A 24,726-nucleotide genomic window follows, 5' to 3' on the forward strand; every position below is an offset into this window, starting at 1 on the left:
TACCATTGTTGATAATCTATCCTATCACACCAAATATTACTAATTGTTGATATTCTATCCTATCACACCAAATATTACAATTGTTGATATTCTATTTTATAACACCAAATATTACTATTGTTGATATTCTATTCAATACCAAATATTATATGCAAAACGGTCGTTTCATTCAAGATAAGACTATCTCCTATCACACCAAATATTACAATTGTTGATATTCTATTTATCACACCAAATACAATTGTTGATATTCTATCCTATAAACCAAATATTACTATTGTTGATATTCTATTCTATATTCTATCTATAAAACCAGATATTGCAATTGTTGAGTATTTCTATCCCATAAAGCCAAATATTACTATTGTTGATGTTCTGTTCTATAACACCAAATATTACTACTTGTTGATATTCTGTTCCTAGCAAACCAAATATTACAATTGTTGATATTCTATCCTATCACACCAAATATTACTATTGTTGATATTCTATTCTATAACACCAAATATTACAATTGTTGATATTCTATCCTATCACAAACCAAATATTACTATTGTTGATATTCTATTCTCTATCAACACCAAATATTACAATTGTTGATATTCTATCCTATAAAACCAAATATTACAATTGTTGATATTCTATCCTATAAACCAAATATTACTATTGTTGATATTCTATCCATAAAACCAAATATTACAATTGTTGATATTCTATCCTATAAAACCAAATATTACAATTGTTGATATTCTATCCTATCAAACCAAATATTACTATTGTTGATATTCTATCCTATCACACCAAATATTACTACTTGTTGATATTCTATTCTATAACACCAAATATTACAATTGTTGATATTCTATCCTATCACACCAAATATTACTATTGTTGATATTCTATTCTATTAAACCAAATATTACAATTGTTGATATTCTATCCTATAACACCAAATATTACAATTGTTGATATTCTATCCTATCACAACAAATATTACAATTGTTGATATTCTATCCTATCACACCAAATATTACTATTGTTGATATTCTATCCTATCACCAAATATTACAATTGTTGATATTCTATCCTATCACACCAAATATTTTGCTTGATATTCTATCCAAAAAAAATATAATATTACTATTGTTGATATTCTATTGAATAACACAAAATTTATATCCAAACACACCTCGTTTACTATTCAAGATAGACTATCCTATAACACCAAATATTACAATTGTTGATATTCTTTCCTATCACACCAAATATTACTATTGTTGATATTCTATCCCATAAAACCAAATATTACTATTGTTGATATTCTATCCTATAAAACCAAATATTACAATTGTTGATATTCTATGCTATAACACCAAATATTACAATTGTTGATATTCTATCCTATCACACCAAATATTACAATTGTTGATATTCTATCCCATAAAACCAAATATTACAATTGTTGATATTCTATCCTATAAAGCCAAATATTACAATTGTTGATATTCTATTCTACAACACCAAATATTACTATTGTTGATAATCTATCCCATCACACCAAATATTACTACTGTTGATATTCTTTCCTATCACACCAAATATTACTATTGTTGATATTCTATTCTGTAACACCAAATATTACAATTGTTGATATTCTATCCCATAAAACCAAATATTACTATTGTTGAAATTCTATCCTATAAAACCAAATATTACAATTGTTGATATTCTATCCTATAAAACCAAATATTACTATTGTTGATATTCTATTCTATAACACCAAATATTACTACTGTTGATATTCTATTCTGTAACACCAAATATTACAATTGTTGATATTATATCCTATCACACCAAGTATTACTACTGTTGATATTCTATTCTGTAACACCAAATATTACAATTGTTGATATTCTATCCTATTACACCAAATATTACTATTGTTGATATTCTATCCTATCACACCAAATATTACTATTGTTGATATTCTATTCTATAACACCAAATATTACAATTGTTGATATTCTATCCCATAAAACCAAATATTACTATTGTTGATATTCTATCCTATAAAACCAAATATTCCAATTGTTGATATTCTTTCCTATCACACCAAATATTACTATTGTTGATATTCTATTCTATAACACCAAATATTACAATTGTTGATATTCTATCCTATCAAACCAAATATTACAATTGTTGATATTCTATCCTATAAAACCAAATATTACAATTGTTGATATTCTATCCTATAAAACCAAATATTACAATTGTTGATATTCTATCCTATCACACCAAATATTACTATTGTTGATATTCTATTCTATCAAACCAAATATTAAAATTGTTGATATTCTATTCTACAACACCAAATATTACTATTGTTGATAATCTATCCTATCACACCAAATATTACAATTGTTGATATTCTATCCTATCACACCAAATATTCCAATTGTTGATATTCTTTCCTATCACACCAAATATTACTACTGTTGATATTCTATTCTGTAAAGCCAAATATTACTATTGTTGATATTCTATTCTATAAACCAAATATTACTATTGTTGATATTCTATCCTATCACACCAAATATTACTATTGTTGATATTCTATTCTATAAAACCAAATATTACAATTGTTGATATTCTATTCTATAACACCAAATATTACTATTGTTGATATTCTATCCTATCACACCAAATATTACAATGTTGATATTCTATCCTATAACACCAAATATTACAATTGTTGATATTCTATCCTATAAAACCAAATATTACTATTGTTGAAATTCTATCCTATAAAACTAGATATTACAATTGTTGATATTCTATCCTATCAAACCAAATATTACAATTGTTGATATTCTATCCTATAAAGCCAAATATTACAATTGTTGATATTCTATTCTACAACACCAAATATTACAATTGTTGATATTCTATCCCATAAAACCAAATATTACTATTGTTGATATTCTGTCCTATAACACCAAACATTACAATTGTTGATATTCTATTCTATCAAACCAAATATTACAATTGTTGATATCCTATCCTATCACACCAAGTATTACTACTGTTGATATTCTGTTCTGTAACACCAAATATTACAATTGTTGAAATTCTATCCTATAAAACCAGATATTACAATTGTTGATATTTTATTCTACAACACCAAATATTACTATTGTTGATATTCTATCCCATAAAACCAAATATTACAATTGTTGATATTCTATCATATCAAACCAAATATTACAATTGTTGATATTCTATCCTATCACACGAAGTATCACTACTATTGATATTCTGTTCTGTAACACCAAATATTACAATTGTTGATATTCTATCTTATCACACCAAATATTACTATTGTTGATATTCTATCCCATCACACCAAATATTACTACTGTTGATATTCTTTTCTGTAACAACAAATATTACAATTGTTGATATTCTATCCCATAAAACCAAATATTACTATTGTTGATATTCTATCCTATAAAACCAAATATTACAATTGTTGATATTCTATCCTATGAAACCAAATATTCAAATTGTTGATATTCTTTTATATCACACCAAATATTACTATTGTTGATATTCTATCCTATAAAACCAAATATAACAGTTGTTGAAATTCTATCCTATAAAACCAAATATTACTATTGTTGATATTCTATTCTATAACACCAAATATTACTACTGTTGATATTCTATTCTATAACACCAAATATTACAATTGTTGATATTCTATCCTATAAAACCAAATATTACAATTGTTGATATTCTATCCTATGAAACCAAATATTACAATTGTTGATATTCTATCCTATAAAACCAAATATTACAATTGTTGATATTCTATCCTATAAAACCAAATATTACTATTGTTGATATTCTATTCTATAACACCAAATATTACTATTGTTGATATTCTATTCTATAAACCAAATATTACTATTGTTGATATTCTATTCTATAAACCAAATATTACTAATTGTTGATATTCTATCCTATCACACCAAATATTACTATTGTTGATATTCTATTCTATAAAGCCAAATATTACAATTGTTGATATTCTATTCTACAACACCAAATATTACTATTGTTGATAATCTATCCTATCACACCAAATATAACTAATGTTGATATTCTATCCTATAACACAAAATATTACAATTGTTGATATTCTATCCTATAAAACCAAATATTACAATTGTTGATATTCTATCCTATAAAACCAAATATTACAATTGTTGATATTCTATCCTATCAAACCAAATATTACAATTGTTGATATTCTATCCTATCAAGCCAAATATTACAATTGTTGATATTCTATTCTACAACACCAAATATTACTATTGTTGATATTCTATCCCATCACACCAAATATTACTATTGTTGATATTCTATCCTATCACACCAAATACTATTGTTGATATTCTATTCTGTAACACCAAATATTACAATTGTTGATATTCTATCCCATAAAACCAAATATTACTATTGTTGATATTCTGTCCTATAACACCAAACATTACAATTGTTGATATTCTATTCTATCAAACCAAATATTACAATTGTTGATATCCTATCCTATCACACCAAGTATTACTACTGTTGATATTCTATTCTGTAACACCAAATATTACAATTGTTGATATTCTATCCTATAAAACCAGATATTACAATTGTTGATATTCTATTCTATAACACCAAATATTACAATTGTTGATATTCTATCCTATCAAACCAAATATTACAATTGTTGATATTCTATCCTATAAAGCCAAATATTACTATTGTTGATATTCTATCCTATAAAACCAAATATTACAATTGTTAATATTCTATCATATCAAACCAAATATTACAATTGTTGATATTCTATCCTATCACACCAAGTATCACTACTGTTGATATTCTATTCTGTAACACCAAATATTACAATTGTTGATATTCTATCCTATCACACCAAATATTACTATTGTTGATATTCTATTCTACAACACCAAATATTACTATTGTTGATATTCTATCCTATCAAACCAAATATTACAATTGTTGATATTCTATCCTATAAAGCCAAATATTACTATTGTTGATATTCTATCCCATAAAACCAAATATTACAATTGTTGATATTCTATCCTACAAAACCAAATATTACAATTGTTAATATTCTATCATATCAAACCAAATATTACAATTGTTGATATTCTATCCTATCACACCAAATATTACAATTGTTGATATTCTATCCTATCACACCAAATATTACAATTGTTGATATTCTATCCTATCACACCAAATATTACTATTGTTGATATTCTATCCTATCACACCAAATATTACAATTGTTGATATTCTATCCTATCACACCAAATATTATTTTTGTTGATATTCTATCCAAAAACATATAATATTACTATTGTTGATATTCTATTGAATAACACCAAATTTATATGCAAAAACGGCTCGTTTCATTCAAGATAGACTATCCCATCACACCAAATATTACAATTGTTGATATTCTATTTTATCACACCAAATATTACTATTGTTGATATTCTATCCCATAAAACCAAATATTACTATTGTTGATATTCTATCCTATAAAACCAAATATTACAATTGTTGATATTCTATGCTATAACACCAAATATTACAATTGTTGATATTCTATCCTATAAAACCAAATATTACAATTGTTGATATTCTATGCTATAACACCAAATATTACAATTGTTGATATTCTATCCTATCACACCAAATATTACAATTGTTGATATTCTATCCCATAAAACCAAATATTACAATTGTTGATATTCTATCCTATAAAGCCAAATATTACAATTGTTGATATTCTATTCTACAACACCAAATATTACTATTGTTGATAATCTATCCCATCACACCAAATATTACTACTGTTGATATTCTTTCCTATCACACCAAATATTACTATTGTTGATATTCTATCCTATCACACCAAATATTACAATTGTTGATATTCTATCCCATAAAACCAAATATTACTATTGTTGATATTCTATCCTATAAAACCAAATATTACAATTGTTGATATTCTATCCTATAAAACCAAATATTACTATTGTTGATATTCTATTCTATAACACCAAATATTACTATTGTTGATATTCTATTCTGTAACACCAAATATTACAATTGTTGATATTATATCCTATCACACCAAGTATTACTACTGTTGATATTCTATTCTGTAACAACAAATATTACAATTGTTGATATTCTATCCTATTACACCAAATATTACTATTGTTGATATTCTATCCCATCACACCAAATATTACTACTGTTGATATTCTATTCTGTAACAACAAATATTACAATTGTTGATATTCTATCCCATAAAACCAAATATTACTATTGTTGATATTCTATCCTATAAAACCAAATATTACAATTGTTGATATTCTGTCCTATAACACCAAACATTACAATTGTTGATATTCTATCCTATCAAACCAAATATTCCAATTGTTGATATTCTTTCCTATCACACCAAATATTACTATTGTTGATATTCTATTCTATAACACCAAATATTACAATTGTTGATATTCTATCCTATAAAACCAAATATTACAATTGTTGATATTCTATCCTATAAAACCAAATATTACAATTGTTGAAATTCTATCCTATAAAACCAAATATAACAGTTGTTGAAATTCTATCCTATGAAACCAAATATTACTATTGTTGATATTCTATTCTATAACACCAAATATTACTATTGTTGATATTCTATTCTATAACACCAAATATTACAATTGTTGATATTCTATCCTATAAAACTAGATATTACAATTGTTGATATTCTATCCTATCAAACCAAATATTACAATTGTTGATATTCTATCCTATAAAACCAAATATTACAATTGTTGATATTCTATCCTATAAAACCAAATATTACTATTGTTGATATTCTATTCTATAACACCAAATATTACTACTGTTGATATTCTATTCTGTAACACCAAATATTACAATTGTTGATATTCTATCCTATTACACCAAATATTACTATTGTTGATATTCTATTCTATAAAGCCAAATATTACTATTGTTGATATTCTATTCTATAAACCAAATATTACTATTGTTGATATTCTATCCTATCACACCAAATATTACTATTGTTGATATTCTATCCTATAAAGCCAAATATTACAATTGTTTATATTCTACTCTACAACACCAAATATTACTATTGTTGATAATCTATCCCATCACACCAAATATTACTACTGTTGATATTCTTTCCTATCACACCAAATATTACTATTGTTGATATTCTATTCTGTAACACCAAATATTACAATTGTTGATATTCTATCCCATAAAACCAAATATTACTATTGTTGATATTCTGTCCTATAACACCAAACATTACAATTGTTGATATTCTATTCTATCAAACCAAATATTCCAATTGTTGATATTCTTTCCTATCACACCAAATATTACTATTGTTGATATTCTATTCTATAACACCAAATATTACAATTGTTGATATTCTATCCTATAAAACCAAATATTACAATTGTTGATATTCTATCCTATCACACCAAATATTACTAGTGTTGATATTCTATTCTGTAACACCAAATATTACAATTGTTGATATTCTATCCTATCACACCAAATATTACTATTGTTGATATTCTATTCTATTAAACCAAATATTAAAATTGTTGATATTCTATTCTACAACACCAAATATTACTATTGTTGATAATCTATCCTATCACACCAAATATTACAATTGTTGATATTCTATCCTATCACACCAAATATTACTATTGTTGATATTCTATCCTATCACACCAAATATTACAATTGTTGATATTCTATCCTATCACACCAAATATTACAATTGTTGATATTCTATCCAAAAACATATAATATTACTATTGTTGATATTCTATTCTATAAAACCAAATATTACAATTGTTGATATTCTATTCTACAACACCAAATATTACTATTGTTGATAATCTATCCTATCACACCAAATATAACTAATGTTGATATTCTATCCTATAACACAAAATATTACAATTGTTGATATTCTATCCTATAAAACCAAATATTACTATTGTTGATATTCTATCCTATAAAACCAAATATTACAATTGTTGAAATTCTATCATATCAAACCAAATATTACAATTGTTGATATTCTATCCTATAAAGCCAAATATTACAATTGTTGATATTCTATTCTACAACACCAAATATTACTATTGTTGATATTCTATCCTATCACACCAAATATTACTACTGTTGATATTCTTTCCTATCACACCAAATATTACTATTTTTGATATTCTATTCTGTAACACCAAATATTACAATTGTTGATATTCTATCCCATAAAACCAAATATTACTATTGTTGATATTCTTTCCTATCACACCAAATATTACTATTGTTGATATTCTATTCTGTAACACCAAATATTACAATTGTTGATATTCTATCCCATAAAACCAAATATTACTATTGTTGATATTCTATCCTATAACACCAAATATTACAATTGTTGATATTCTATTCTATCAAACCAAATATTACAATTGTTGATATTCTATCCTATCACACCAAATATTACTATTGTTGATATTCTATTCTATAACACCAAATATTACAATTGTTGATATTCTATCCTATAAAACCAAATATTACAATTGTTGATATTCTATTCTATAAACCAAATATTACAATTGTTGATATTCTATCCTATAAACCAAATATTACAATTGTTGATATTCTATTCTATAACACCAAATATTACAATTGTTGATATTCTATCCTATCACACCAAATATTATATTGTTGATATTCTATCCTATAAAACCAAATATTACTATTGTTGATATTCTATCCTATAAAACCAAATATTACAATTGTTAATATTCTATCATATCAAACCAAATATTACAATTGTTGATATTCTATCCTATCACACCAAGTATCACTACTGTTGATATTCTATTCTGTAACACCAAATATTACAATTGTTGATATTCTATCCTATAAACCAAATATTACTATTGTTGATATTCTATCCCATAAAACCAAATATTACAATTGTTGATATTCTATCCTATAAACCAAATATTACTATTGTTGATATTCTATCCTATAAAACCAAATATTACAATTGTTGATATTCTATCATATCAAACCAAATATTACAATTGTTGATATTCTATCCTATCACACCAAATATTACTACTGTTGATATTCTATTCTATAAAACCAAATATTACAATTGTTGATATTCTATCCTATAAAGCCAAATATTACTATTGTTGATATTCTATCCCATAAAACCAAATATTACAATTGTTGATATTCTATCCTATAAAACCAAATATTACAATTGTTGATATTCTATCCTATCAAACCAAATATTACAATTGTTGATATTCTATCCTATCACACCAAATATTACTATTGTTGATATTCTATTCTATAAACCAAATATTAAAATTGTTGATATTCTATTCTACAACACCAAATATTACTATTGTTGATATTCTATCCTATCACACCAAATATTACAATTGTTGATATTCTATCCTATCACACCAAATATTACTATTGTTGATATTCTATCCTATCACACCAAATATTACTACTTGTTGATATTCTATTCTATAACACCAAATATTACAATTGTTGATATTCTATCCTATAAAACCAAATATTACAATTGTTGATATTCTATCCTATAAAACCAAATATTACAATTGTTGATATTCTATCCTATAAAACCAAATATTACAATTGTTGATATTCTATCCTATAAAACCAAATATTACTATTGTTGATATTCTATTCTATAACACCAAATATTACTATTGTTGATATTCTATTCTGTAACACCAAATATTACAATTGTTGATATTCTATCCTATAACACCAAATATTACTATTGTTGATATTCTATTCTATAAACCAAATATTACTATTGTTGATATTCTATTCTATAAAACCAAATATTACTATTGTTGATATTCTATCCTATCACACCAAATATTACTATTGTTGATATTCTATCCTATAAACCAAATATTACAATTGTTGATATTCTACTCTACAACACCAAATATTACTATTGTTGATATTCTATTCTATAAACCAAATATTACAATTGTTGATATTCTATTCTACAACACCAAATATTACAATTGTTGATATTCTATCCTATCACACCAAATATTACTATTGTTGATATTCTATCCTATAACACCAAATATTACTATTGTTGATATTCTATCCCATAAAACCAAATATTACAATTGTTGATATTCTATCATATCAAACCAAATATTACAATTGTTGATATTCTATCCTATCACACCAAGTATCACTACTGTTGATATTCTATTCTGTAACACCAAATATTACAATTGTTGATATTCTATTCTATTAAACAAATATTACAATTGTTGATATTCTATCCCATAAAACCAAATATTACTATTGTTGATATTCTATCCTATAACACCAAATATTACAATTGTTGATATTCTATTCTATCAAACCAAATATTACAATTGTTGATATTCTATCCTATTACACCAAATATTACTATTGTTGATATTCTATTCTGTAACACCAAATATTACAATTGTTGATATTCTATCCTATAAAACCAAATATTACAATTGTTGATATTCTATTCTATAAAGCCAAATATTACAATTGTTGATATTCTATCCTATGAAACCAAATATTACAATTGTTGATATTCTATTCTACAACACCAAATATTACAATTGTTGATATTCTATCCTATCACACCAAATATTACTATTTTTGTTGATATTCTATCCTATAACACCAAATATTACTATTGTTGATATTCTATCCTATAAAACCAAATATTACAATTGTTGATATTCTATCCTATCAAACCAAATATTACAATTGTTGATATTCTATCCCATCACACCAAATATTACTACTGTTGATATTCTATTCTGTAACACCAAATATTACAATTGTTGATATTCTATCCTATAAAACCAAATATTACTATTGTTGATATTCTATCCTATAAAACCAAATATTACAATTGTTGATATTCTATCCTATAACACCAAATATTACTATTGTTGATATTCTATCCTATAAAACCAAATATTACAATTGTTGATATTCTATCCTATCAAACCAAATATTACAATTGTTGATATTCTATCCTATCACACAAATATTACTACTATTGATATTCTGTTCTATAACACCAAATATTACAATTGTTGATATTCTATCCTATAAAGCCAAATATTACTATTGTTGATATTCTATCCCATAAAACCAAATATTACAATTGTTGATATTCTATCCTATAAAACCAAATATTACAATTGTTAATATTCTATCATATCAAACCAAATATTACAATTGTTGATATTCTATCCTATCACACCAAGTATTACTATTGTTGATATTCTATTCTATTAAACCAAATATTACAATTGTTGATATTCTATTCCTATAACACCAAATATTACTATTGTTGATATTCTATCCTATCACACCAAATATTACAATTGTTGATATTCTATCCTATCAAACCAAATATTCCAATTGTTGATATTCTTTCCTATCACACCAAATATTACTATTGTTGACATTCTATTCTATAACACCAAATATTACAATTGTTGATATTCTATCCTATAAAACCAAATATTACAATTGTTGATATTCTATCCTATGAAACCAAATATTACAATTGTTGATATTCTATCCTATAAAACCAAATATTACAATTGTTGATATTCTATCCTATAAAACCAAATATTACTATTGTTGATATTCTATTCTATAACACCAAATATTACTACTTGTTGATATTCTATTCTATAACACCAAATATTACAATTGTTGATATTCTATCCTATAACACCAAATATTACTATTGTTGATATTCTATTCTATAAACCAAATATTACTATTGTTGATATTCTATTCTATAAACCAAATATTACTACTTGTTGATATTCTATCCTATCACACCAAATATTACTATTGTTGATATTCTATCCTATAAAGCCAAATATTACAATTGTTGATATTCTACTCTACAACACCAAATATTACTATTGTTGATATTCTATTCTGTAAAACCAAATATTACAATTGTTGATATTCTATTCTATAACACCAAATATTACAATTGTTGATATTCTATCCTATCACACCAAATATTACTTTTGTTGATATTCTATCCTATAACACCAAATATTACTATTGTTGATATTCTATCCTATAAAACCAAATATTACAATTGTTGATATTCTATCCTATCAAACCAAATATTACAATTGTTGATATTCTATCCTATCACACCAAATATTACTATTGTTGATATTCTATTCTATAACACCAAATATTACAATTGTTGATATTCTATTCTATTAAACCAAATATTACAATTGTTGATATTCTATTCTACAACACCAAATATTACTATTGTTGATATTCTATCCTATCACACCAAATATTACAATTGTTGATATTCTATCCTATCACACCAAATATTACTATTGTTGATATTCTATCCTATCACACCAAATATTACAATTGTTGATATTCTATCCTATCACACCAAATATTACAATTGTTGATATTCTATCCTAAAACACCAAATATTACTATTGTTGATATTCTATTCTATAAACCAAATATTACAATTGTTGATATTCTATTCTACAACACCAAATATTACTATTGTTGATATTCTATCCTATCACACCAAATATTACTAATGTTGATATTCTATCCCATCACACCAAATATTACAAATGTTGATATTCTATCCCATAAAACCAAATATTACTATTGTTGATATTCTATCCTATAAAACCAAATATTACAATTGTTGATATTCTATCCTATCAAACCAAATATTACAATTGTTGATATTCTATCCTATAAAACCAAATATTACAATTGTTGATATTCTATCCTATAAAACCAAATATTACAATTGTTGATATTCTATCCTATAAACCAAATATTACAATTGTTGATATTCTATCCTATAAAACCAAATATTACAATTGTTGATATTCTATGCTATAACACCAAATATTACAATTGTTGATATTCTATCCTACCAAATATTATTTTTGTTGATATTCTATCCTATAACACCAAATATTACTATTGTTGATATTCTATCCCATAAAACCAAATATTACAATTGTTGATATTCTATCCTATCAAACCAAATATTACAATTGTTGATATTCTATCCTATCACACCAAATATTACTACTGTTGATATTCTATTCTATAACACCAAATATTACTATTGTTGATATTCTATTCTATAACACCAAATATTACTATTGTTGATATTCTATCCCATAAAACCAAATATTACAATTGTTGATATTCTATCCTATAAAACCAAATATTACTATTGTTGATATTCTATCCCATAAAACCAAATATTACAATTGTTGATATTCTATCCTATAAAACCAAATATTACAATTGTTAATATTCTATCATATCAAACCAAATATTACAATTGTTGATATTCTATCCTATCACACCAAATATTACTATTGTTGATATTCTATTCCTATTAAACCAAATATTACAATTGTTGATATTCTATTCTATAACACCAAATATTACTATTGTTGATATTCTATCCTATCACACCAAATATTACAATTGTTGATATTCTATCCTATCACACCAAATATTACTATTGTTGATATTCTATCCTATCACACCAAATATTACAATTGTTGATATTCTATCCTATCACACCAAATATTACAATTGTTGATATTCTATTCTACAACACCAAATATTACAATTGTTGATATTCTATCCTATCACACCAAATATTACAATTTGTTGATATTCTATCCTATAAACACCAAATATTACTATTGTTGATAATCTATCCTATAAAACCAAATATTACAATTGTTGATATTCTATCCTATCAAACCAAATATTCCAATTGTTGATATTCTTTCCTATCACACCAAATATTACTATTGTTGATATTCTATTCTATAACACCAAATATTACAATTGTTGATATTCTATCCTATCAAACCAAATATTACAATTGTTGATATTCTATCCTATAAAACCAAATATTACAATTGTTGATATTCTATCCTATCAAACCAAATATTACAATTGTTGATATTCTATCCTATAAAACCAAATATTACTATTGTTGATATTCTATCCTATAAAACTAAATATTACAATTGTTGATATTCTATCCTATAACACCAAATATTACTATTGTTGATATTCTATCCTATCACACCAAATATTACTATTGTTGATATTCTATCCTATAACACCAAATATTACTATTGTTGATATTCTATTCTGTAACACCAAATATTACAATTGTTGATATTCTATCCTATCACACCAAATATTACTATTGTTGATATTCTATTCTATAACACCAAATATTACTATTGTTGATATTCTATCCTATAAAACCAAATATTACAATTGTTGATATTCTATCCTATAAAGCCAAATATTACTATTGTTGATATTCTATCCCATAAAACCAAATATTACAATTGTTGATATTCTATCCTATAAAACCAAATATTACAATTGTTAATATTCTATCATATCAAACCAAATATTACAATTGTTGATATTCTATCCTATCACACCAAATATTACTATTGTTGATATTCTATTCTATTAAACCAAATATTAAAATTGTTGATATTCTATTCTACAACACCAAATATTACTATTGTTGATATTCTATCCTATAACACCAAATATTACAATTGTTGATATTCTATCCTATCACACCAAATATTACTATTGTTGATATTCTATCCTATCACACCAAATATTACAATTGTTGATATTCTATCCTATCACACCAAATATTACAATTGTTGATATTCTATTCTACAACACCAAATATTACAATTGTTGATATTCTATCCTATCACACCAAATATTACAATTGTTGATATTCTATCCTATAACACCAAATATTACTATTGTTGATATTCTATCCCATAAAACCAAATATTACAATTGTTGATATTCTATCCTATCAAACCAAATATTACAATTGTTGATATTCTTTCTATCACACCAAATATTACTATTGTTGATATTCTATTCTATAACACCAAATATTACAATTGTTGATATTCTATCCTATAAAACCAAATATTACAATTGTTGATATTCTATCCTATAAAACCAAATATTACAATTGTTGATATTCTATCCTATAAAACCAAATATTACAATTGTTGATATTCTATCCTATAAAACCAAATATTACAATTGTTGATATTCTATCCTATAAAACCAAATATTACAATTGTTGATATTCTATTCTACAACACCAAATATTACTATTGTTGATATTCTATCCCATCACACCAAATATTACTATTGTTGATATTCTTTCCTATCACACCAAATATTACTATTGTTGATATTCTATTCTGTAACACCAAATATTACAATTGTTGATATTCTATCCTATAAAACCAAATATTACTATTGTTGATATTCTATCCTATAAAACCAAATATTACAATTGTTGATATTCTATCCTATAACACCAAATATTACAATTGTTGATATTCTATCCTATAACACCAAATATTACAATTGTTGATATTCTATCCTATAAACCAAATATTACAATTGTTGATATTCTTTCCTATCACACCAAATATTAGTATTGTTGATATTCCATTCTATAACACCAAATATTACTATTGTTGATATTCTATTCTATAACACCAAATATTACAATTGTTGATATTCTATCCTATAAAACCAAATATTACAATTGTTGATATTCTATCCTATAAAACCAAATATTACAATTGTTGATATTCTATCCTATAAAACCAAATATTACAATTGTTGATATTCTATCCTATAAACCAAATATTACAATTGTTGATATTCTATCCTATAAAACCAAATATTACAATTGTTGATAATTCTATCCTATAAAACCAAATAATACAATTATTGATATTTTATCCTATAAAACCAAATATTACAATTGTTGATATTCTATCCTATAAAACCAAATATTACAATTGTTGATATTCTATCCTATAAAACCAAATATTACAATTGTTGATATTCTATCCTATAAAACCAAATATTACAATTGTTGATATTCTATCCTATAAAACCAAATATTACAATTGTTGATATTCTATCCTATAAAACCAAATATTACAATTGTTGATATTCTATCCTATAAAACCAAATATTACAAATGTTGATATTTTATCCTATAAAACCAAATATTACAATTGTTGATATTCTATCCTATAAAACCAAATATTACTATTGTTGATATTCTGTCCTATAAAACCAAATATTACAATTGTTGATATTCTATCCTATAAAACCAAATATTACAATTGTTGATATTCTATCCTATAAAATCAAATATTACTATTGTTGATATTCTATCGCTATAAAACCAAATATTACAAATGTTGAAATTATATCTATAAAACCAAATATTATAATTGTTGATATTCTATCCTATAAAACCAAATATTACAATTGTTGATATTCTATCCTATAAAACCAAATATTACAATTGTTGATATTCTATCCTATAATACCAAATATTAGAAATGTTGATATTCTATCCTATAAAACCAAATATTACAATTGTTGATATTCTATCCTATAAAATCAAATATTACTATTGTTGATATTCTGTCCTATAAAACCAAATATTACAATTGTTGATAATTCTATCCTATAAAACCAAATATTACAATTGTTGATATTCTATCCTATAAAACCAAATATTACAATTGTTGATATTCTATCCTATAAAACCAAATATTACAAATGTTTGAAATTCTATCCTATAAAACCAAATATTACAATTGTTGATATTCTATCCTATAAAACCAAATATTACAATTGTTGATATTCTATCCTATAAAACCAAATATTACAATTGTTGATATTCTATCCTATAAAACCAAATATTACAAATGTTGATATTCTATCCTATAAAACCAAATATTACAATTGTTGATATTCTATCCTATAAAACCAAATATTACAAATGTTGATATTCTATCCTATAAAACCAAATATTACAATTGTTGATATTCTATCCTATAAAATCAAATATTACTATTGTTGATATCCTCTTCAAATATTACAATTTTTCTTGAATACTTTATTTTGAGAAGAAGAAATAATGAATGATAATTAATTACCTGTATATCGAGAAGAACAAGCACACGTGTAATCCTTCTTAAGAGGGATGCATCTTCCTTGTTCTGACATTTGTTGTGTAAACATGGATCAATTTCTAAGAAAATAGAAGAATGAAATTGGTATATTTCTTCTCTGATGTTAGAGTTCACATACAGATGAGTCACTGTAAACATTTAAAATTATAGTGTCTCTTAGATGAGCTATGTTTAATTGGGCTTTATTTATAAAGAACTGTGTATAAACATTTGGGGAATACTATTTAAATCAGCAAAAACAGGCGAATTAACTCAACGCCTGTATATTCGGAAAGAGAAATGTTGTCACCTGGCTTTAGTAAAGTAGAAATATCAAACATATTTAGATATATACTGGTCCTCATTCTAAACATTAGTTTGTTAAGATGAATTACATGGATCTTACCTATTCTGTTTTCACAGTGAAATCCAGTAAATTCTGGCGGACACATGCAGCCAAGAACACCGGTAAAGTAGAGACTGCAAGAACCTCCATTGTAGCAGAACCTTTCTGGACAATAAGGCACCTGACACTCACGACCTACGTGAGAATATTTTAATACGTAATTAAAGATGTACCTCACACACACCATTGACAGTTGAATTTTAAGAAAGAAAATAATTTTGGATTAAAGTTTGCACGATTCTTTGTTCACTGGTAGAGCGATACAATGTAACATTTTACAAATACAAGAACAAAGCTTAATCATTATATAGAGGCTGAGTTTGTTATAATAAAATGACTTTGGAACATCACTTAATCCTTATATAGAGGCTGAGTTTGTTATGATAAAATGACTTTGGAACATCACCTTAATCATTATATAGAGGCTGAGTTTGTTATAATAAAATGACTTTGGAACATCACTTAATCATTATATAGAGGCTGAGTTTGTTATGATAAAATGACTTTGGAACATCACTTAATCATTATATAGAGGCTGAGTTTGTTATAATAAAATGACTTTGGAACATCACTTAATCATTATATAGAGGCTGAGTTTGTTATAATAAAATGACTTTGGAACATCACTTAATCATTATATAGAGGCTGAGTTTGTTATAATAAAATGACTTTGGAACATCACTTAATCATTATATAGAGGCTGAGTTTGTTATAATAAAATGACTTTGGAACATCACTTAATCATTATATAGAGGCTGAGTTTGTTATAATAAAATGACTTTGGAACATCACTTAATCCTTATATAGAGGCTGAGTTTGTTATAATAAAATGACTTTGGAACATCACTTAATCATTATATAGAGGCTGAGTTTGTTATGATAAAATGACTTTGGAACATCACTTAATCATTATATAGAGGCTGAGTTTGTTATAATAAAATGACTTTGGAACATCACTTAATCCTTATATAGAGGCTGAGTTTGTTATAATAAAATGACTTTGGAACATCACTTAATCATTATATAGAGGCTGAGTTTGTTATAATAAAATGACTTTGGAACATCACTTAATCCTTATATAGAGGCTGAGTTTGTTATAATAAAATGACTTTGGAACATCACTTAATCATTATATAGATGCTGAGTTTGTTATAATAAAATGACTTTGGAACATCACTTAATCATTATATAGAGGCTGAGTTTGTTATAATAAAATGACTTTGGAACATCACTTAATCCTTATATAGAGGCTGAGTTTGTTATAATAAAATGACTTTGGAACATCACTTAATCATTATAGAGAGGCTGAGTTTGTTATGATAAAATGACTTTGGAACATCACTTAATCCTTATATAGAGGCTGAGTTTGTTATAATAAAATGACTTTGGAACATCACTTAATCATTATATAGAGGCTGAGTTTGTTATGATAAAATGACTTTGGAACATCACTTAATCCTTATATAGAGGCTGAGTTTGTTATAATAAAATGACTTTGCAACATCACTTAATCATTACATAGAGGCTGAGTTTGTTATAATAAAATGACTTTGGAACATCACTTAATCCTTATATAGAGGCTGAGTTTGTTATAATAAAATGACTTTGGAACATCACTTAATTATTATATAGAGGCTGAGTTTGTTATAATAAAATGACTTTGGAACATCACTTAATCATTATATTGAGGCTGAGTTTGTTATAATAAAATGACTTTGGAACATCACTTAATCCTTATATAGAGGCTGAGTTTGTTATAATAAAATGACTTTGGAACATCACTTAATTATTATATAGAGGCTGAGTTTGTGATAATAAAATGACTTTGGAACATCACTTAATCATTATATTGAGGCTGAGTTTGTTATAATAAAATGACTTTGGAACATCACTTAATCCTTATATAGAGGCTGAGTTTGTTATAATAAAATGACTTTGGAACATCACTTAATTATTATATAGAGGCTGAGTTTGTTATAATAATATGACTTTGGAACATCACTTAATCATTATAGAGAGGCTGAGTTTGTTATGATAAAATGACTTTGGAACATCACTTAATCCTTATATAGATGCTGAGTTTGTTATGATAAAATGACTTTGGAACATCACTTAATTATTATATAGAGGCTGAGTTTGTTATAATAAAATGACTTTGGAACATCACTTAATCATTATATAGATGCTGAGTTTGTTATGATAAAATGACTTTGGAACATCACTTAATCATTATATAGAGGCTGAGTTTGTTATAATAAAATGACTTTGGAACATCACTTAATATTATATAGAGACTGAGTTTGTTATAATGAAATGACTTTGGAACATCACTTAATCCTTATATAGAGGTTGAGTTTGTTATAATAAAATGACTTTGGAACATCATTACATTCTTGTAGCTTATATTTTCACGTCCGGTGGTGCTTTGTTTGACGACTGTATATATTGGCAATAGTCCTGAAACGTAGCTATTATTTAAATCACGCCACTCCAACCTGCATGGTTTCCATAATTCACCCAGTGTACAAGAACAACAGTTTTCCAGCATTGAATTCAATAGTAACGAAAAATCCAACGCGAGCAACTATTTTATTCTGTCGCTGTTGCAAGTATGAGACGTTTGATTGAAAGCCTTATCTTGGTGAACCTCTATCCTGTTGGTCTCTTAATTGTACAAAACCGATATTTTTGTGAGGTATAAACTTACTTCAAAAGATCATGAACGTTGGTCTAAGATCACTTTGACTTTTTATCCACGTTCGAGACGCAGTATCCAGTGACGATGATAAATCATTGAATAAAACAAGTTGCGTTGCACACCGTGTACCACTTTGAAGGTGTTTTCGTCCAATGGTTACACGAGTCTTGTTATGGTTATGAAGATACACGTACGTTTCGGGGTTTGTCACAATGTGCTGCAACTTATCTCTGATTAAACAGCGTTCATACAATTTCTACAGTTAAGATTTCTTTGTCGTGGCACATGTGAATGGCATTTACCACTGACCTTTGTATGTTTGTATTCTCACCTGTTACAAGATGCTCTGTTTTGCTTACCATAGATGAAGTTCAGTTTACTGCAAATTTCTGAATGGTCAGGGTGTTCCAGGTGGATCCATGATCCTTTGTTTTCGAATGATATTAAGTAACATTTTGAATCTCCAATTAGAGCATTTCTGTATCATCTGAGTGTATCAATATTTTGCTTCAGAGAGGGTTGCTACAAATTGTAGTTCTGATACATCCTGTTCAGCTGCAACTTTACGCAAATAGTGGTTGTCACGTGATTTTCTGATTTGCATATTCAAAGTAGTTTAACATAATGTACTCAACCAACGTAAACATGTATAAGAATCCAGTTTCTTTCATACAGCATACAAGTCTCAGAGAACCATACTGTAACATTACGTATAAAATCGCCAAATATGAGATCAAATATTGATTTCCAGTCATAGTAATTATAAGCAATAAGTTTTAGTTAATAAGAAAGAAAAATAAAATATTTGTAATCAACATTTAATACAACTGACTTCCATAGATTGATTATATAACTTAATCACGTTGTCAGCTGTTACCTTGCTTGAAATAAGAATCCATTATCTATTTAATCAGAAATACCTTCTTCAAAACGTAAGTGTTAAAAATACATCAAATGTAAGTTATAAAATTAATGGTGGATCTACCTAACTGAAAGTATTTTCAATAATCTCATGTTTATAGTTTTGCACTTGGAGTATACACTGAAAGAACCTGACCTATTGGTAGTGCGTCAGACTGTGGACGTGAAGGGTTGTGCCTTCTTTCCACTAAGTTACGCTCCGCACTCTGCCGCTAAAATTTAACTTGTTCCAGCCTATTGTTAGCATTTTCCTCAAAGGCATTATTTTTATAAACTGAATTTTGTCCAAAGTTCCAAACATGGAAGTTGCTTAAATACCAACTTTGTTTTGTAATTGCTTCTGTACTGACCGTCTTGTTCGTTTTATTTTGAAACTGTATGAATTATTTAATAATTTTCATAATTCCAACGCTTTCTCCTCTTTTAGTTGGTAATTATGAAGTGTGGCTTGACACTGGCATTACTTTAGCCTATAGCTTTACAAACATACATATTAACTGCTTGGTTTAACTGTATAGACGAATATAGTTTTCATTGTGTTTCTTGTACGTATGTTACACTTTGGCCCTATCTTTACGTGGGTTGTCTCTGACTCTATGTGGCCAGATATGCCCATGGACCCTTACTGCATGTAGCTGGACTTGTATTCTGATCCTGTTTGCATCTAGATATACTTTTCTGTTTATAAATAACTGGATTTGAAGAATGACATTGGTTGTACATTACTAGACTCGCAGGTTGGCCTTGGATGTACATGACTGGACGCATTATCTGGCCATAATTGCGTACAGCTGCCTGTTTTCTAGCCTTATCTATATGAGTTAGGCTATATCTAATCGGTTGTATGTAATTTTATAATTGTGTCTTATGGGTGACACAGCTTTCTGGAGGTAACTTTACCTTTCCAACCACGTATACATGAATTTACTTACTTCACAATGAGCCCATTCACTGAAAGTCCATAACCAAACACTGTTCTTACCTTTATACTCATATTTTTCATATTGTTCTTACTCATTGACCTTACCTTTGTAGCCGTGTCTACACTGGCACCTATAGCTGTCTCTTCCAACACGAATACAAAAGCCATCATTTTGACAAGGGTTAGGTTTACAGGCATCTCTATAAGCCTGCTCTCTCACAGCTCCTGGTAAAGCTAGTCGAGACTTGACAGAAACAGCTAAAAAATAACAAGGGTCGTTTAGCTAAAACAATTGTATAGTTTAAATCCAGTTTAAAGAACTGGATAGAAAGTGACACCAAGTTTTAACTACATCTGTTAAATAGTTTAACCTGTTCAGTGCCAAAGACGTGATAACTCGTCCGCCGATCGGTAACACAGTGCCACGGACGAGTTAATACGTTCTCAATAATACTTAACTTCAACGCTAGATGTCAGCACCATACATACATTTGACCTACTTACATATTGTTTCACTTTTGATCCAAAATGGCGTCACGAAAAAAGTTACAAAATGAAGAAGCATTAGAGTTGTATTGTAGCAGCTGAAATACTTGGCAGTCAACATGTTAATGTACAAACTGTGCAGAAAGAGCTGAAAACAAACACCGTGCTTGAATTACAAACAATTAAGCCTATTAATGTATGGAAGAGTGTAGAACGAGTTAAAAGAACATTGTATTTTAAGAACAATACTCAACTAAGTGGTTTAGTATTCAGTACTAGGTAGAAACATTTAAAATCAGGTACAGTGCTTTATGTACAACAGTCAAACAAGTGGCTTAATATTCAGTACCAGGTAGAAAAATTTAAAACATAGCGCTTTAATTACAAGAATAAAATAAGATAATTAACATACATAAGTAATTTTTTCTTAATATTCAATATACTACACTCCTTTCGCTGAATGTTTTACGAATTTAACTTATTTCCGAAAAATTTAAATAGATTTAATGAACTTAAAGAAATATAGCTTAGTTAAGAAAGGAAAATAGGGTTCTTTTACTTCTTTATATAACTTATTTATATCATTAATTGAGACTTATGTTGGTCATAGCTTGCTGAATGTTATCGAATTATAAGAGTAAAAATGTTTAGAAACCTTTCTATTTGTTTTTACTGAATAAAGTACTGGTCGATTTTGGATATACAATTCCTATACGAACTTAAAGCATGTGTATCATACAAGGTAACTCTGTTGATAAAAATATCTAATATAGGTTAACTTTAGTGTTGATTTACCCACAGGTGTGGGCAGAATATGCCCCATCTTATAACGAGTTGGTTACACTTTTCAATAATGTAATGATTATCTTATTTAAATAGGAAAATAATGTGCATGTTTACAAGAAAGCATGATAATAATGTTTGATATTATTAGGATGTGGTACAGTGTTTACCTTTGTACTGTGTTGAAGATCAAGAACCAGTGTTTGATATTATTAGGATATGGTACAGTGTTTACCTTTGTACTGTGTTGAAGATCAAGAACCAGTGTTTGATATTATTAGGATATGGTACAGTGTTTACCTTTGTACTGTGTTGAAGATCAAGAACCAGTGTTTGATATAATAAGGATGTGGTACAGTGTTTACCTTTGTACTGTGTTGAAGATCAAGAACCAGTGTTTGATATTATTAGGATGTGGTACAGTGTTTACCTTTGTACTGTGTTCAAGATCAAGAACCAGTGTTTGATATTATTAGGATGTGGTACAGTGTTTACCTTTGTACTGTGTTCAAGATCAAGAACCAGTGTTTGATATTATTAGGATGTGGTACAATGTTTACCTTTGTACTGTGTTCAAGATCAAGAACCAGTGTTTGATATTATTAGGATATGGTACAGTGTTTACCTTTGTACTGTGTTGAAGATCAAGAACCAGTGTTTGATATTATTAGGATGTGGTACAGTGTTTACCTTTGTACTGTGTTCAAGATCAAGAACCAGTGTTTGATATTATTAGGATATAGTACAATGTTTACCTTTGTACTGTGTTGAAGATCAAGAACCAGTGTTTGATATTATTAGGATGTGGTACAGTGTTTACCTTTGTACTGTGTTCAAGATCAAGAACCAGTGTTTGATATTATTAGGATATGGTACAGTGTTTACCTTTGTACTGTGTTGAAGATCAAGAACCAGTGTTTGATATTATTAGGATGTGGTACAGTGTTTACCTTTGTACTGTGTTCAAGATCAAGAACCAGTGTTTGATATTATTAGGATGTGGTACAATGTTTACCTTTGTACTGTGTTCAAGATCAAGAACCAGTGTTTGATATTATTAGGATATGGTACAGTGTTTACCTTTGTACTGTGTTGAAGATCAAGAACCAGTGTTTGATATTATTAGGATATAGTACAATGTTTACCTTTGTAC

General features: G+C 26.5%; 1 protein-coding gene across 1 annotated transcript in view; it reads right to left on the bottom strand.

Moving 5' to 3' along the window:
• The window catches only part of LOC143242002 (uncharacterized), a 184,408-nt gene that overhangs the window by 152,664 nt on the left and 7,018 nt on the right, over positions 1–24,726 (bottom strand). Inside the window, exons 4-6 of the mRNA XM_076485345.1 lie at positions 22,410–22,562; positions 17,764–17,898; positions 17,286–17,437 (exon numbers count right to left, since the gene is read on the bottom strand). Coding sequence (XP_076341460.1) covers positions 17,286–17,437; positions 17,764–17,898; positions 22,410–22,562 — 440 coding nt within the window. The remainder of the gene's footprint in view (positions 1–17,285; positions 17,438–17,763; positions 17,899–22,409; positions 22,563–24,726) is intronic.

This window comes from Tachypleus tridentatus, unplaced genomic scaffold (assembly GCF_004210375.1).
Source record: "Tachypleus tridentatus isolate NWPU-2018 unplaced genomic scaffold, ASM421037v1 Hic_cluster_1, whole genome shotgun sequence".
In the NCBI taxonomy this organism is placed as follows: Eukaryota; Metazoa; Arthropoda; class Merostomata; order Xiphosura; family Limulidae; genus Tachypleus; species Tachypleus tridentatus.